Source organism: Oryzias latipes, chromosome 20, assembly GCF_002234675.1.
Source record: "Oryzias latipes chromosome 20, ASM223467v1".
In the NCBI taxonomy this organism is placed as follows: Eukaryota; Metazoa; Chordata; class Actinopteri; order Beloniformes; family Adrianichthyidae; genus Oryzias; species Oryzias latipes.
In genome coordinates this window covers 21324331-21340280 of record NC_019878.2, presented here as the reverse complement: position 1 = coordinate 21340280, position 15950 = coordinate 21324331, and the positions used below count along the sequence as shown (strand labels likewise).

At 41.6% G+C, this 15950-nt stretch overlaps 1 protein-coding gene across 23 annotated transcripts in view; it reads right to left on the bottom strand.

Moving 5' to 3' along the window:
• The window catches only part of scrib (scribbled planar cell polarity protein), a 79967-nt gene that overhangs the window by 55575 nt on the left and 8442 nt on the right, over positions 1 to 15950 (bottom strand). For all 23 annotated transcript variants that reach the window (XM_023950146.1, XM_023950145.1, XM_023950154.1 and 20 more), the window contains exon 2: positions 717 to 834. In XM_023950146.1, the coding sequence (XP_023805914.1) occupies positions 717 to 834 (118 nt within the window). The remainder of the gene's footprint in view (positions 1 to 716; positions 835 to 15950) is intronic.

Here is a 15950-nt window from a genome sequence, read left to right as displayed (position 1 = left end):
GGCATAGCAAAGGCAGTCCATCACTCCTGTCCAGGTCGGAGCAGCACTGCAGCAAACATGCAGGCAGAAGGGAAAGCCTCTCACAGGCCACTGCACACTGCTGCCACAGCACACCATGCAGAATGAAGCAGTGCAGATGTCTCCAATCTGACACACGGAGCCTTCACTCAGCGCGTTTGCAGCATGCAAGGACAAAGAGATGCACGTCTTTGTGCAAAATCATGAAAAGATCAAAGCCTTCAGGCACCTTAACTATTGAAGATGCATTCAAATACAGAAAGATTTCCTATTGGGCCTGGACAATACATCGCAAAGATGGCCAAAATTGCGATAAATGGTTACTTTAAATGTGCCAAAACAATCTTATGGCAGCTTGAATTATTTAACGAATCAAATAAATCCCTTTATGCTTTTGGCCAATCAGATAATGAGATGGACCCCTTCACGTTGTTGACCTCCTCTTTAGACGAGGGTCATTTGGAGTTTAATTTATGTTGACTATTTAAATTAAACTGTTGCAGTGAAATGGAAATTATGTTTTGGGTTGTTTTGCTATTTATCTATGTATCGCAATTTGTGCCGTCACCGCAATATTGATCACTAGTATAGCAAATCTGGAGATTTCCTCAAATTGTGCAGCCCTTTTTTTTCCTTGTAATTCAAAGGAGACTAAAAATAAAATCTGCTTTCCACACTTCCACAACCGATTGCCGTACCATTTCTGGAGATGTCCAGTTCCACCAGCTGCATGAAGTTGGACACATCAGGAGGGAGTTTCTGGAGCAAATTGTCGCTCAGGCCAAGTCTGCGGAGATTCAGTAGTCTGAAGAAAGGCTGTGAAAATATGAGAATATGTTCAGAAGTTTTTTGAGGCACATTTTATTTCCCTAAAACATTACTTTAATCAGTCCCTTACACAACAAGAAGCCTCAGCTTCTGCACATGTTAGGCCTTTTTGCGACACCTAAACTAAATCTTTTTTGCAATCAACTATAGCAATTTAAAGGCAAGGGGAAAAATATAATTCGTGTTCTAAACCCGTTTTTAGAAAAATATCAATTCTTTGTCAAATAGCTCAGTAAACACAAAACCAATGAACAGAACAGGACGGGCTTGTTTCAAACTCCACAGTCCCAGAATGACCAGAAAAGATGATAATGATGCTCCGCCCAGTCCTGTTAAGCTGGAACGCTTTTGTCAGAAAAAGTCAGGAAAATAAAAAAAACATAGTTTTACCACACTTGTTAAATTTAAACTAATTTTAATATGTAACAAGGATTCAAACACTTTTATTTACAGCAAATATTCCATTTAAAACAGCTTCATAAATTTAAATGGATAAATCCTTTGTAAGAATAATAATGAAATTAAGTGTTTGGGGGTTTTTTTTGGGGGGGGGGGGGGGGGGGGGGGGTAATTGAAGAAATTATATGAAGGAAGACCTATTTTGGTGAAGCACAGGCTTAACGTGCACATCCATTTCAATAGGGGTAAACACTGAGAGGATCACACCAAATAAAACTTTATTTATAAGAAAACGCTTTTCATGCTATGAGCACAGCTTAAATTCAGTTCAGTTCAATGTTATTTATGTAGCCCAATATTTACAACAACAGTCGTGGGCTTCATACCAGTAATTGTGTAATAAACATGAATCATAACAAACACAAAGTTGCAGAATTCAACAGCTGATTACTAAACTAAACTAAACTAAACAGACTAAACCCTGCCCTTAGACCCTCCCTCACATGGCAGTTAAAGTGCTTTACAATTAAAAAGCCTTTTTCTCCCCAAGAACAGGAACTGAATTGCTGTTGTTTTCCTTGACTTTCACAATAAAAGCTTCAACAACAGTAAGAAAATTGCTTCAAACCAAATGTCTGTCTGTTTGTGCGGACCAAACGGCCGACTTTCTCTGTAAATACACAAAACGGCGTGTGCATTCAGCCGAGGGTCTTCTCCTGAGCCGGCAGTCAAAAAATTCCTTCCTTATATTCCCACACAGAATTAAAAAAAATGTGTTTAAAAAAATCCTCATCACCATGGCAACGCCAACAAAACAGCCAAACGAACGTGAGGAGAGCCGAGGAGAGGGCTGTGGCTCTGCCAAGTGCTTTTCACAAGAGCGGGGTTGTTGGACAGGCCGCCATTGAAAAAAACGGCAGCACTGCGTGCCGCTCCGATTGGCAGACAAGACAGGGTGGCGAGGAACGGCAGGACGAGGAGCGGGCCAAAGCTATGCAGTTAACCCTTCCGTCAGCCACAGCGGAGCTCAAATGCTTCACCTCAGAACCAGAACAAATCCATTGTTCCTGCAGGTTAGGGTCTGATACCATCAAAGCCCATCTTACTAGAAATAAACATCCAGTTACACTCCTCTAGTGAAATTGCTGTGCACACACGATGAAAATCAGATAGCTAAGAAAGCTCTTTGGTGTGTAAGTAAATAGACTATCTGGTATAAGAACACTTCATCTTTAGAACTGTGCTGCTGGTGCTCAGTTTCCGGCAGTTCCTCGATGACAGACGCTTCCTGAATGAAAAGGATAAAAAACTTCAGCTTTTAGTAGAATTTACACATATTCAAAACCTTCCAACACACTGTAGGAGCCACTTAAACGGGACAAATAACGTTTGCAGCAGGTGCTGACGGAGCTTCCTGCAAAATGCCACAAAATTGGGACTGGAGGCATGAACTACTGCAACTGGATGTTCAAAAACCTCCCCGCCCAAACCTCTGCGTTCGCACATTCCTCTCCACTCCCATCGGTAATGAGCAGAAAAGTGGACGGTAATGCAGTCATGCTGCAGAACAAAAGCTGCACTGAGAGGCTCATGTGAAGGACGTTCAATGAGTTAGTTTGCAGTTTAAGACCACAGTTACTCCAGTATTTGAATAATTATTTGAATGAAAAGCTCAAATTAAAACGAAAAACGTAGATTTATTTACACCCCCCACCCCCCAGCGTTGATTTTTTTGCTAACAAAAATGAAGACAGTTTCCATCTTCCTCCCTGCCATGAACTTGGGTTTTCACAGATCAAATGTTTGACAATCAGCAGAGTGTAGAAGGGGGTCAGCAGGTCAATGGGAGGCGAGGGATGCGGTGCTCCGCTGCGGTCTGCGTTGTTGCTCGGCGGCTCTGGCAGCCTTCCAGAAGGCAGCCTGTTCACTTGTGGAGTCGTTTCAAACAAGAGCTCGAATTTTAATGTAAAAATAACCAACTGAGGCGTTTTAATAACCTCCTCCCTTCCAAGAGCTGTTTGCATATGGAGCACGCTGGAACGGACGATAGAGGTTGACGATGAGTCAGCAGTACGAGGACTTACTGCCATTTTAGAAGACAGAGAAGCCAGCCAGCCCCCCCCCCCCATAAGGTTTGCGTATGTATAGAGACGGACTGTTTAATGTTTAGGAGCATGGTGGTGAAACTTTGTTCAGGTCAGGAGTCAGGACGGAGGGTTCAAACCAATCCTTCATGCATACTTTTTCTGCGGGGGCATGCAGAGAACCTCCACCAGGAAGAGGCCATGCTAACCACTCCTCCACAGCCCCGCCTTCCTTCATCTGAACGCATGTTCCTTTTCAAACTGCTTCCAATTCCAGCGGAAGAAAATGGGTCGATTATATTAAAGGTGGTTGGAAAAGTTATGACGGCGCACGCAGCTGCACATGCCCAGTAGGGCTTCGTGATGGGGGGTGGGGGGCTTTAGACTCCAGCTGGTGTGAACTGGATTTCCTCTACATGCTGTGATGGTGAATGAATCCCACTCATCCGCAATGGATCACGCTCTCAGCTGCTCTGTTATCTGCCAGGATGTACTCGTATCCGTGCCGGTGCGGCCCGTGAAGTTAATCTGGTTTGCCAATCTGGAATAAATGATATTGATAATCCATGTTACTGTTTAATTGTTCCTGTAATTCTAGTGTTTCCCCATAGAAGGCCCACTACAAATACATTGACCGTAGAAAGTTATTCTTAATTCATGTGGGGTTGGAAGATTTCATTGACATATTGACGTTCAAATGAGTCCGATAGTCGTTTTTCCCCATTGTCCCAACATCACCCGAACGCAGCATTTCTCTAAATTTGCGTTTGTCCCTGAGGGACATCAACCCATCGATGCAAATGGCCCTAAAATAAGAACAAAAGCCACAGTTTTGGAATGTATATAAATATACATATTAATTTTCATCCAGATTCCATGTTATTTCTTTCTCTTATGAGGTGGATTACCAAAACACTCCATGCATCTGCTCCTGGTCCGGCCTTTCTGCAAATTCTAGAGCCCTCAAACAGTTTGCCCACCCCTGCTTTTGAGGCTCCTGGACTGCGGTTCCATCAGTCATTTTTCCTTGAAGTAAAAGCTGCCAAAAACTCCGCTTACAGTAGCCGGACTGGAAATGTTGATGCCTGAGGATAGAGCCGTGTGTTAGCTGGAGTTTTCAATCGTAGTAGCAGCAGCTGGTGTTTGTTTAACAGCCATTATCAGAGTGTTTATGTGTGCTGGAATAGTCTTTAACTGGCTGGAATGCTAATGTTTGTGGACTTCACTGCTGCAGAAATAAAACACGGCGGCGCGCACGTGAGAGGTGAAGCGTGTGCGCATGCATACGGGGCCGTGGCGCAGGACGGACCTGCGCTTTCCGCCGTCGGAGCAGTGAGCATAAAGCTGGATGCTCACAGAGGCTTCACTGTTCCGCTCAAGTGATTCCACTTAGCTCTAATTCACTTCCAATCACGCCAAATATGAGCGCGCAAGGTTTTCTACCCTCATCTTTGAACATCTTCCTCCATCGTTGACATCAACGACCTCATGTTCTGATGAATATTTTCTGAGAAAAAGGAATTTTCTGTATTTTTGCTCAAATTAACAAAATCTAAAACTGATTTGTAGAAGAATCGCATGCTAGGACTTCTCATTTCTTACTTCAACACGCAAATTAAATTTCCATTCACACATTCCTGAGCCTCCTAATCTTATTCCAAATCTGCCCCCTTTGGCCTTCTGCTTAAAGCCCCTCCTTTTGCAATTCCTAAACTACACACGCCATTGTGAGCACACCCTCAAAACGGGGGGGGGGGGGGGGTGTTGCTTTTTGAATGTCTGGGGCTCCAAAATAAAAGCGGAGATCTGGTTGACCGAGTAACGTGTTGAAAACAGCTCATTAAGGCTGTTTCTATAGCAGAAGGCGTCGTGCTTTCAACCGAGAACACGAGTGACTTCAGATCCAAGAACGTGGGAGGACGTCGGGAGTTTCTGTTCACGCCGTCACTCCTCAGTGGAATTATGTGAGGCTAAGGATGCCGTCATTTCAGGGCAAACTGAGTGATGTTTCTGGCATAAAGTGCAAAGAAACGTCTGCAGATGAACAACACCAGAGCGGATCCTCCTTCCCCCTGTTCCACCTCCCGCTTTTCTTGGCAGAGGGACAAAAGGCCGGGCAGCCAGTCAGCAACAGGGCCGTCAGTCCAGCCACAGATCCTCCCCCTTTCCTGCACCCCCAGCTAGGGGATTTCTCCATTGTCTGGAAGGGCACCACAGAGAGGAGGCTCCAAAACAGGAGGATGAAGAACTGGAAAAGGAAGGAGGCAAAGAGATAACAAAGGAACTAATGAATGAGAAGAGTAGAGGAGGCGTGCGAGGAAAACAGCGCAGAGAAGAAAAGAACGTTTGTGTGCAGAGCAGAGAAAAGAAAGAGCTAGAAGACTGCAGGGAAAACAATGGCTTCCCACTGAGCTTCGGCCCATAATGGGGGGACAGAGACTTCAGCCGCTGACCGAGACATCATTTCAACAGACTTTACGCTCAGAGTCTGCCGCTGACAAATGAACGGTGGCGTTTATGAGGCAGTGGAGTCTGACGCATGGAGGCCCTCGTGCAGCCACCAGCAAACCCGACATCAGTCTTTCACAGAACGTGAAGGTGCTCAGCAAACAGCTTTAAGGCCAAATATGTTTTCATCCAGAAAACATGTCCATCATACCATGGACTGGTTAAACGTCAGACAAACTCCTAAAAGTAAAGTTATTCATCTTCCTCTGTAAAACATCTGCAGCAGGTTAAGTTTTATTTACACTCCAGTACGCCTGCACAATTAATCACTAATTTATCGTTGTCGCGATTTCAAGCTGTGCAATATCCATATCGCAATAGTCGGCAAAAATCGCAATAAATGGTAAACCTTAAATGTGCTAAAACAATCTTACGGCAACTTGAGCTATTTAATGAATTAAATAAATCCCTTTATGCATTTGACCAATCAGATGGAGCTTTCATGTTAGATGTTGCCTTCCTAATTAGAAGAGGGTCATTTGGAGAATAATTTAAGGTATTTTGACCGTTATTTAATTTAAACTTTTGCCATGAAATGAAAATGTTTTTGTTGTTTTTACTATTTGTTCATTAATCGCAATATTGATCACTAATATCGCATATCGCGAGTTTTCCTCATATCGTGCAGCCCTATACTCTAGATTTCATTTAGGCATTGCCTTCCCCCCATTTTTGAGTCAATATTAGTACCATTATAGACAAAGATTAAAAAAAAAAATCATCAATGCTGCTTCTTTAAGCGTTCCAAAAAATAGCAGAAGAGCAATATTTTTTAAATGAATTAAAAACAACAATAGTAACTAGAAAATGAAACTTAAAGGGTAATAATCGGCACAAAAAAATAACAAAATAAACTGAAAGAGCTGAACATTTTAATATTTTAATAGTTAAAATAGCTGAAAGATTGTCTGAGTTAAGCGGCAAAAAATGACGGAAGATACTAGAATAAAGAAAGAAATAAAGAGATACAGGAAAACAATGGGTTGACTGCTTTATAGCAGTCAACCAATAAAACTGTCATTTGTAATGGCCTTCCGCTCTGGTGCTTTGCCGCCGATCTCTGGTAAGAGCCAATAAAATGTGATAAATACACGATTTCCTTCAACTACATTTGTCAAAGCGGACGCTAAAAATGAGCTGTTAAACTACAATCTGGTGCAAACGTCTTTGCTTTTTAAGCCTAATGTATTTGTACGCTTTTCCAATAACTTAATAATAAACAAACAAACAAAAAAAAATCAAACAGCAACTTCAGCCGTGTCCAAATTTTAAGGTGTAGAAGATAAATACAAAAAAAAAAAAAGAAGAAGAGTCAATAAATCTAGTATTTTGACAAACATAATAAGTCTGAATCCACCGTTGGAGCAACTTTATTAGCATCATCCTTGTAATAAATCCACATTTGGAGTAAAGACTCCTGGTTTTTGTCTGTTAAATGCAGATTTCTTTTATTTTGAAGTTGAAGGCTCTTCTGTTTCCTCGCTGGATTTTTTTCTGCCAAAAACAACACAAAACGTTGCTTTCCTTTGGTAGCTTGAGCGTTTTTAATGTACTGGTTAACGCAGCCGGTAGTGATTGTATTTTCAACACATGTCAGAGTAACTTGGCATTCATCAAGAATGAGCCGGATGTGGTGGAGAGAATCCAGTAGATTTCCAAAATAAAACTTCAGAATCAGATTAGAAATAAAGGTCATGTTTTTCTGTGCGACCAAGTTCCAACTGGGTCAAATCCCGACAGTCAAAAGTGTTGTTCGAACCAATTCAAAAGTATTCGTCTTGTTTACTTCACTTTTCCGTGATCCTTTACTTTCCGAGGCTGGAGGGGGCCACACAGGGAGACGGGCGTGGCCCAGCAGTTGTGAGTGGCAGCCTAAACACCCCCCGCCCCACCCTCACTGCTTACACCTGTTCCGGTTGACTTTGATCCGTGGGGGCAAGTCTGAGCAGAGGAAATGTAGTCGATCAAACAGTTTTAGAGCCCGGAACCGAAGACGCAACGACAAAAAAAGATCAAATGCTCGTTTCATTCAATGATTAGCATCACAACTCTTGTGTTTAGGTAAGAAATTTGAAATTTTGTTATGCTTTGAAAATTCTGTAAAAGAAGCAAAGCTCCTAATACTCTTTAAGGAGTTCTATACTGAATAAAAACTAGGCTCCATAATCTAAATATAAAGTGCAGTGGGAACCACATGCAGGTGAATTGAAATTGAAAAAAACACAAACTGTTAAAGTACAGAAAAGCTCAGCGGAGCCACTAAAGCGACGGTCTGATCTTTGTCAGCGAGTTCAATGGGTTTTCCAATGTCAGCATGGTGGATAAAGAAACTCTTTTCCCTCTTTTCCTCTGGAGAAAACTCATGCAGTCTTCTCCTCTTTCGTTCTACTGGACAGCAACGTCTGCTTAGCAATAAACATAAAAAACAAACTGAAAGATTTTAAATTCTCCTTTGATAGGATTGACAAGAAGCAGGCGGAAGTGACAAACAAATGTATGTGGTTGAACAGTAATGTTTTAATAATGGATATTTAAACTACAGCTTTTCTTTATCTCCTTGCTTTACATAAATCAGGAAAGATTTTAGAATATTTTGATTTATCTGATGTTTATGCAAAGGTAAGTGACCACAACGTTTAGATGCTTGGCTTGGTAAAAATGTGACAACAGGAGGAAAACCTGTACTGCCGGTTCCAGGACACCATGACGACACCTTGATGAACCTGGGCTCACAAAGTCGAGTACGCAAAGAGCTGCAGTGATTTGCAATTCAAACTCCATTCAAATCCACAACAAGAACAGAAAAGGCCGAGCTCCCGGCTGCAGTTCACCTCCAATTCACGTTCCATCTAAATAAAACGTTCCAAAGCATTAATGCAACCAAATCAATTCCCTCACAGGCAACAAACAGCTTTACCCATCAGATAAGCAGGAAACATTAAAGCTAATGAAAAAAAGGATCAGGAAGCAAACTCTAGAAGGAAGAGAGAGGCCTTGGACAAAGAGGTGGAGGACGAAATGAAAGAATACCTGGGACTTATTAGTTTTTGGCCCGGAATACCAGGATACCAAAGCTTGTGGTCACCAACCTGTTTGAGTCACCAACCAATTAAAATGCAAGGAAACATTTTCACTGTACAACTTTGTGGTTCCAGTTTCTGAAAAAATAAATAAAAAACTTTTCAAATTAAACAGATCATCTTATAATCTATTTTCAAACATTTCCCAGTGATCTTTTATTTATGATGATGCCGTTTTAAACCCAAATCTAAGAACCTGTGTTGTTCTCTAGGACAAACTTTGTCCAGTGTGGGAGGAGTTCTTTAGAAATTTGCCTCTGAGTTGTGGGCAGGACTGCTGGCGCAGAAGTCAGCCTCCACTGATATCCCATCATTCCTATGTTTACACGCTAGCTTATAACCCATCATAACCCTAATCTAACATTAACAGTGCAACAGAAACGGCGAGCAATATTGGAGCCATCCAGCCGTACAGTCAAGAGCCAGATGCCAGTTCAGACGACGGTGAAGGATCCATTTGTCTGCATGTGAAGGATTCAGAATGGATCACAGCAGGGAGACTTGCTGGGTCACAAAAGAGAACTTTTAATATTTATTTTTTATCTTTTTTATTTATCTTTTTAGTCTGCTTATGATTCATTCAGATATGAATAAAAACATTCTAAAATGCAGTTTTAATCTTGTAAAAAACTGCTACAAGAACATGTCAAAAACACCAAAAACTATTTTTTTATTGGAGGGGGTCTTTAAGAAGTCAGTTTAAAAATGTCTAGAAATTAACTGAAAGGCAAAAAGACTGTTTGTTGTTTTTTTTTACACTGAACATTTAGCACTAAGACAACTTCATTAGGCACAGATTGTCCTTCAGGGCAAAAAGATTTATCATCTTGTCTGATTGTGTTTTTTTTTTTTTTTGGCCACCATCCATAACTGTTTATCAACTCATTTGATTTAGAGTATTTGCTGATACAGATTCTATAATGCAAAACTCCTTAAAAAGTAAAATAAACAGATCCAGGTTTTCCCATATTTTTCTTTCCTTTTTTCATTTTTGAAAGAGTTTTTTTTTCTTTACACAAGTGAAAGTTAAGTGTTAACTTGTAAAAAATAGTGCAGATTTAGACAAAAATTTGAATATAAACCAAAACACCAGCTCAACCTTTAATACCCAGCAGGCATATAAAAATAAATGAGCTAATAAAAGTGCAACAGTGTCATAAAGTAAGGCCGGTAATGTGCTTTTAAGAACTCTCTCAATTCTTACTTGCCTTTTCTGGTGTAAAGTATAAAATGCATGTTTTTTTGATGAAAATCACCTGTAAAATATCTGCAGTCCTTCTAAACTTCCTTTGTACATTAGATGTTATGTAGGACCCATTAAAATGCGATAGAAATGTCCCTAATTCTACCTTTTACTGTCAAAGCAGAAGCTAAGAACTGGACATCAACTCCAGGCTAGTGCAACTTTGAAGGACTGGAGAAATAAAACTGGTGTTTTCAAAATAAAAATATTAAGTTGTGACTCAGCCGTATTTGCAACTTTATTAGCAGAACCCTTGTAACATTAGAGAATTGCTCGCTGCATATTATGTTTAGCGGTTTTGGTGTAGATGAACAACTGTCTCAATAAATCCATATTTTGAGGAGATCTCCTGGTTTCGTCTTAAAATAAATGTAGAGCTTTTTGCTCCTTGTTTCCTCTCTGACGATTTCTGCACAAATAAACTTTCCAAAGAAGTGTGTTATTTTTGTTAACGTTCCTAGCTTGGGGGGTTTCTAGTTAGCGCTCTCAAAAGATACTTTAACACAGTGGTGAATTTATTCAGACATGTAACCGAGGAGAATGTCTTGACCTGAAAATACAGTCGTTTACTTCCTTCTGAATAATATATGAAAAGGAAATGGCGTTTGAAGTGACCCAAAGGCCGGTACTGGTCTGTGGCCTAGGGGTTTGGGAACATTAGCCTGAAATTTAAGAAGAATGTAAAGCATTCCAATAAACACTTAATTCAAGATGTGATTAAAAACACTTAGTTAAAACTAGAGGTGTAACAATTAATTTTAACAAAGATTTGATTCGTATCAAAATTTGTGGTCACTAACACTGTTCAAAGTTAATCGACTTTTTTTTTTCAAGAAATCAATAAAAATCAATAGAAAATCAATGATCAATCAATTAATCATTGCACGCCTAGTAGCAACACTCACTGACGCTTCACACCCAAATGTGCTGCAGTCCTGCTGCTTCTGCATTTCATCCTTCAGCGGCGCCGTCATCCAGCAGGAATGAACGCTCACAAGATAAACTAAAGGAGGCCTCGGCGCCTTTTCCTTACTTCATCACATGATTTCTTTCTGCTCGTGAACTCCCACAATCTGGACACAAAAGCATTGTTTACAGTCCCCAGAGCTCCTTCCTGGAAGGGCCGGAGCCCGTGTGAGGCGCTTTTGCCCCGTTACAGAGGAGCCGTGCTGCTGGAGGACCACCATGGTAACATCAGCTCTGCATGAACCAGTCAGTCATGAATACGAGTGACTTTCCAGCCAGTCCATCTATTGTCAACCAAAAAACAGCAAAGAGACTAAAAAGTACAGAAACAGACATCAGAACTGGACAAAAAAAAGAAAGACAAAACATTAAAAAAGGTTTTGGTATAAAGTCACCCAAAAGTTAGTGGAAATAAGGTGAGCTGTTTTTATAAAAGACCTTCAAAACCTGAAATAAAACAGATAATTGACTATTTTTTTCTTTTTCTAACTAGTACCAATAAGCAAGAACAGCTGGAGCACAATCACCTCCATCACAGGTTCATGCGGCTCTCCAACTGGCTCTCCGATTGTACTCAACCTTAAACTGTCTCTTTTTGTCCACTGCCACAACAAAAAAAAAAAACTTAAATCATTCATTCAGAATCCACAGGAGTATTAATTTCTAGTTTCCATGATATACTTTGTCAGGATTTCAAACGACCTTTGTGAGTTAATCCAGTCTGAACAGGGAAACATTCAACATCAAATGCAAAACTCTGAACTTAAACAAACTGACGTCTTATTGAGGATTACAAAGAACAAGGGAAGCTGGAAGAAGGCCCTGCTGACCTTGAGCCTTAGTCACAACTGCCCTTACGGGTGGATATGGATGAAATCTGGGCCTTGGTCGAGCGGGTAGGCCGGACCCTGAGTCCCGAACAGAGAGGAGTAGTGAACCAGGCACGGAGCTCAAAATCTTTATTTGATCCAAATTTTGAACTTGGAGGTGTAATTATAAATAGGTGTAAGAAATTCCAACTCCGGGTCCCGCTTCACAGTCTGCCATTGTTATCAGAAAATCTCAGGGTTCGGCCGCAATGCATCTTGGGATACGGACAGCGTAGAAGAATACACCAGACCGCAGGAAGAACACATCCCTCAAATTTGGACACAACCTATATGACAGCATCACCCACACATCTTGAGTGCGTGAAACTTACATTATCCTTACAAACCCTCTAGGACAGTGGTCCGCAACCTTTTTAACGCCGTGGACCGGTATGACTTCATACAAAGTCTTCACGGACCGATCTTTAAGATGTAGTGGACGATTAATGTAGCAACGCTACGATGAAGGAGGAACAGAGACATGACGAGACGAACTCTGAGCTTTTATTTTGAAAGGCATGTCATTGTACATCGCACACGTGTGATCATCCTCTCCTCTTCCCACACTCATGGTGCAAAATAGACGTACTGTCTATTAAATGCAGCTTTTTTTTTGGAAGAGGAAGGTTCCTCTTCTGGGCGTTTTCCCCTTGGCAAAGAAACTCATTTTGCTAGCTCCTGGGTTTTATTTTATTTTGACCCTATTTTATTTTATCACGTGACCGAGAAGAGCGCCTTGGCCTGCTTCAAGAACAACTGACGGATGCAACAGAGAATCGGGCAATTTTTCAAAATAAAACATCTTTCAGATTCCGGACTTAATAAAACGGAAGTAATCTTTAAATCTTTTTCTTAAATGGCATGTCATTTCTATACATTCAAATACATCACAATGTATTTGAAAACATGGGAAAGGGTCGGTTTTGCGATACAAAAGCTTAATTAGAAGAAAAAATCTGAAAGGTTTTCCAAAAATCTGCTGTGAGATGAACCATAAAACAGAGTTTCTGGTAACAGCACAGTCACCAGTCTCCAGCATCTCACCCCTAAATGCTCTACTTTCCGCTGCTGCAGTCTCTCTGTCTTGCTGCTGGAGCTTTATTTTAATACCCAAGGACAAAGTGAGACGAGCTGCAGTCCCTCCGTGCTTCCCTGTGACAGCTTTGGCTCGAGCTGAAACCAAGGTTGCACTGCTGATCTGGAACACTAATGTCCTCTGGGCTCACGCAGCAAAATCGGGTCGGCAGTGACGGCCAAGGCCCGGCCCACCCGGTGTCTCTCCTTGACAAGTCAGGATGAACTTGCCCCCGCATTAGGTGAGGCGCAGGCCCTGGGAGATCCATCACCTTGGAGACCAGCGTCCGTTCAGCCAGGATCCAGGGAAACGAAGAAGCAGAAACGCCTCCGGTGACGCCTGACTGACGACAAAATGAAAACACTGGATTGAGACGCATCCAGCGGTGCCTGAAGATCTGCAGTGCACCATCACTGCTGGAAATCTGGTGTTGCCTCACGTTTCAGCTGCAACATTAGCCCTTTGCATTGCAGCACATCTACTTATCTTCAAGACAATGAAGTTGGTACACGGGTTCAGAAGCAAAGCCCTGTACATATGTTACCGAGACAGTATAATTAGAGATGTCTGCACTCCCCTCCCACTCGACTCCAGAGGGGATCAGTGCCGGCATCGACCAAAACATCAGGCCTCAGCGGGCAAGCACACGCTGATCCCCAGCGGCGGCATGGAACGCGCCGAGCCCACGAAAGCCACCAAAGAACCACAACCTGAAAGGCAGATGGGGAGGAGCTCATTTCATACTTCTGAAGTATCACGCTACAACTGAAAAGGTCTGCTTATCACCAGCCACTTGGCTGACAAAAGACACAGCTATCGGGACGCAGACTGACATGATGTTCGCCTGGAGGGAAAACGTTTCTGAGAACTAAGTTCCAACGAATCTTGCTGCCTCCCTTCAGGGAGGTTGCTCCAATCCCAAAGATCTGCTATATTCCTGATCAGTTTTGGTGTTAAGTTTAGTTTGCTCTGTTTCTAAAATAAAGTTCAATTCAATAAAAAAAAAGAATTTAAAAACTCAGAAGTTCCTTCGGCGACAGACTCGGTCACCCACAGTGTGGGAGTGAGTGTTACCACAGGCAGACAACCAGGACGTCCAAATCTGCACAAGTATTTATCTGCCAAATATTTATCCACCTGTTTGTTTGAACCAATATTTGGTGAGTTGTAATTGTACTATCATTTATTTTTTGTTTTTTTCCGACAAGTGACTTTCTCCCTTTTGACATTAAATAAAGTTCAATTTAATTTAGTAAAATAAAGTAAAAATAGCTAAGAAGTGTATTTAATTTATTTAAGCTGTAGAAGAACTTTTTAAAGTGCCAAAAAACGTAAACATTTTCCGAAACATTCATGCAGGAAATCTGAAGAATCGTTTAAGAATGACAACTTTCTAAAAGTAGTTAAAAGCCATTGTTTTGTCGTGTTCTTGCTGCACCTCCTGCTAGTGTGCTAAACAAATAAATTGTAAATAAAATCAATGCAACTTATCTGTAACAGGTTGACAACAAGCTTTATCTCAGTCAAGACGGTTAGAGCGTCTCTGATCTTAAACGACCATTATGTCTTCAAATCAATAATAGATTGCTTCCGCTCGCAAAACCAACAGATACAGGAATCTGAAGCTTTCTTTCAGCGGAGCTGCTGCACTTTTTCCCAGCTGTACTTCAAGCCCCACCAGACCAAACACTGTGTTAATTAAGGCACTGCTAGATTAAGAAGAGCCTGTAGTTAATAAGAAGCTCAGCAATGTGCAGATTTCGTTTGAGCGGAGCGCGGATGAGGCAAGCTTCGCGCGCTTATCATCTGTATGCAAAGGTTTGAAACGAGGAGGTCTGAGCGAGAAGAAAGCTCAGCTAGCAGAGGGAAGGGCACGCTCCTGGAGATTCCAGACATGCCGGAGTTTCTCCGGCCATCACGTGGTGCAGAGCAAACACAGCAGCACCAGTTCTTGAGATCACCGTGCTCATACATTTTTCCCTACAGCAGACGAAACTCAAAGATTTGCAAAAGAGGCCAGAAATGTCCTAGTATGATGAAAAATCTAGTATATGTCCATGCTTTTACTTTGAAACATTGTATTTTATTATACAAGTCACCAATTGACTATTATATCTTTTACTGTTTTGAATGATCCGTGCCTCCACATTTACATGGGGTCTTCATAAAGAGGGTCTTTTCCTTTAAGGCTGAAAATGTCAACACGAAATCTAAAAAAGAAAAGCAACGTTTGGAAACCCCAACACCAAAATAAAGTGGGTTTTCCTGCTTGAAACTTTGCCTCTGGGGCCACAACTGTGGCCGTCCGCTGCTCTTTCAAGCCGTCACTGCTCTGTTTGTTTTTCATTTCACTGGAATGAGCAGAGCATGAACACATTTTTCTCTTTTGCATCCAGTAAGTCGCTTAAGTGCTTCAAACTGCAGCTTGTTTTTTCTTCCATGCACACAAACATTCAGTCATCAGCCCGACTGTAAAGACGCCTGAACCGGTCCTGCGGCGCAGCCCACAGATTCGGTTCGTCCCACTTTGTGTTTGTTCAGAAACAGCCCCCCCACCCCCCCACCCCCCACCACCACCACCACCACCACCACCACACACAACACCGGCTCAAGTCTGAATCTCCCCAGAAAAGTTTCTTACAATATAAAATAAAAGCCTAAACCCACATTTGTCAGGTTACAAAGTTATTTATTGAAAGCTGATCTGTTATCCATTAAACCTGAAGTTCCCTATTTAAGGCTTGAAGTTGTTCAACCAGCTGCTTCTATTTTATGTCCTGTGAAACAACACCAACACACAACCCAGAACCCAGGATTGCAAACACAAAGGATTGTTTCAAAAGTTTTTTATTTGTATCTAAAGTATTGAAATGGTACGTC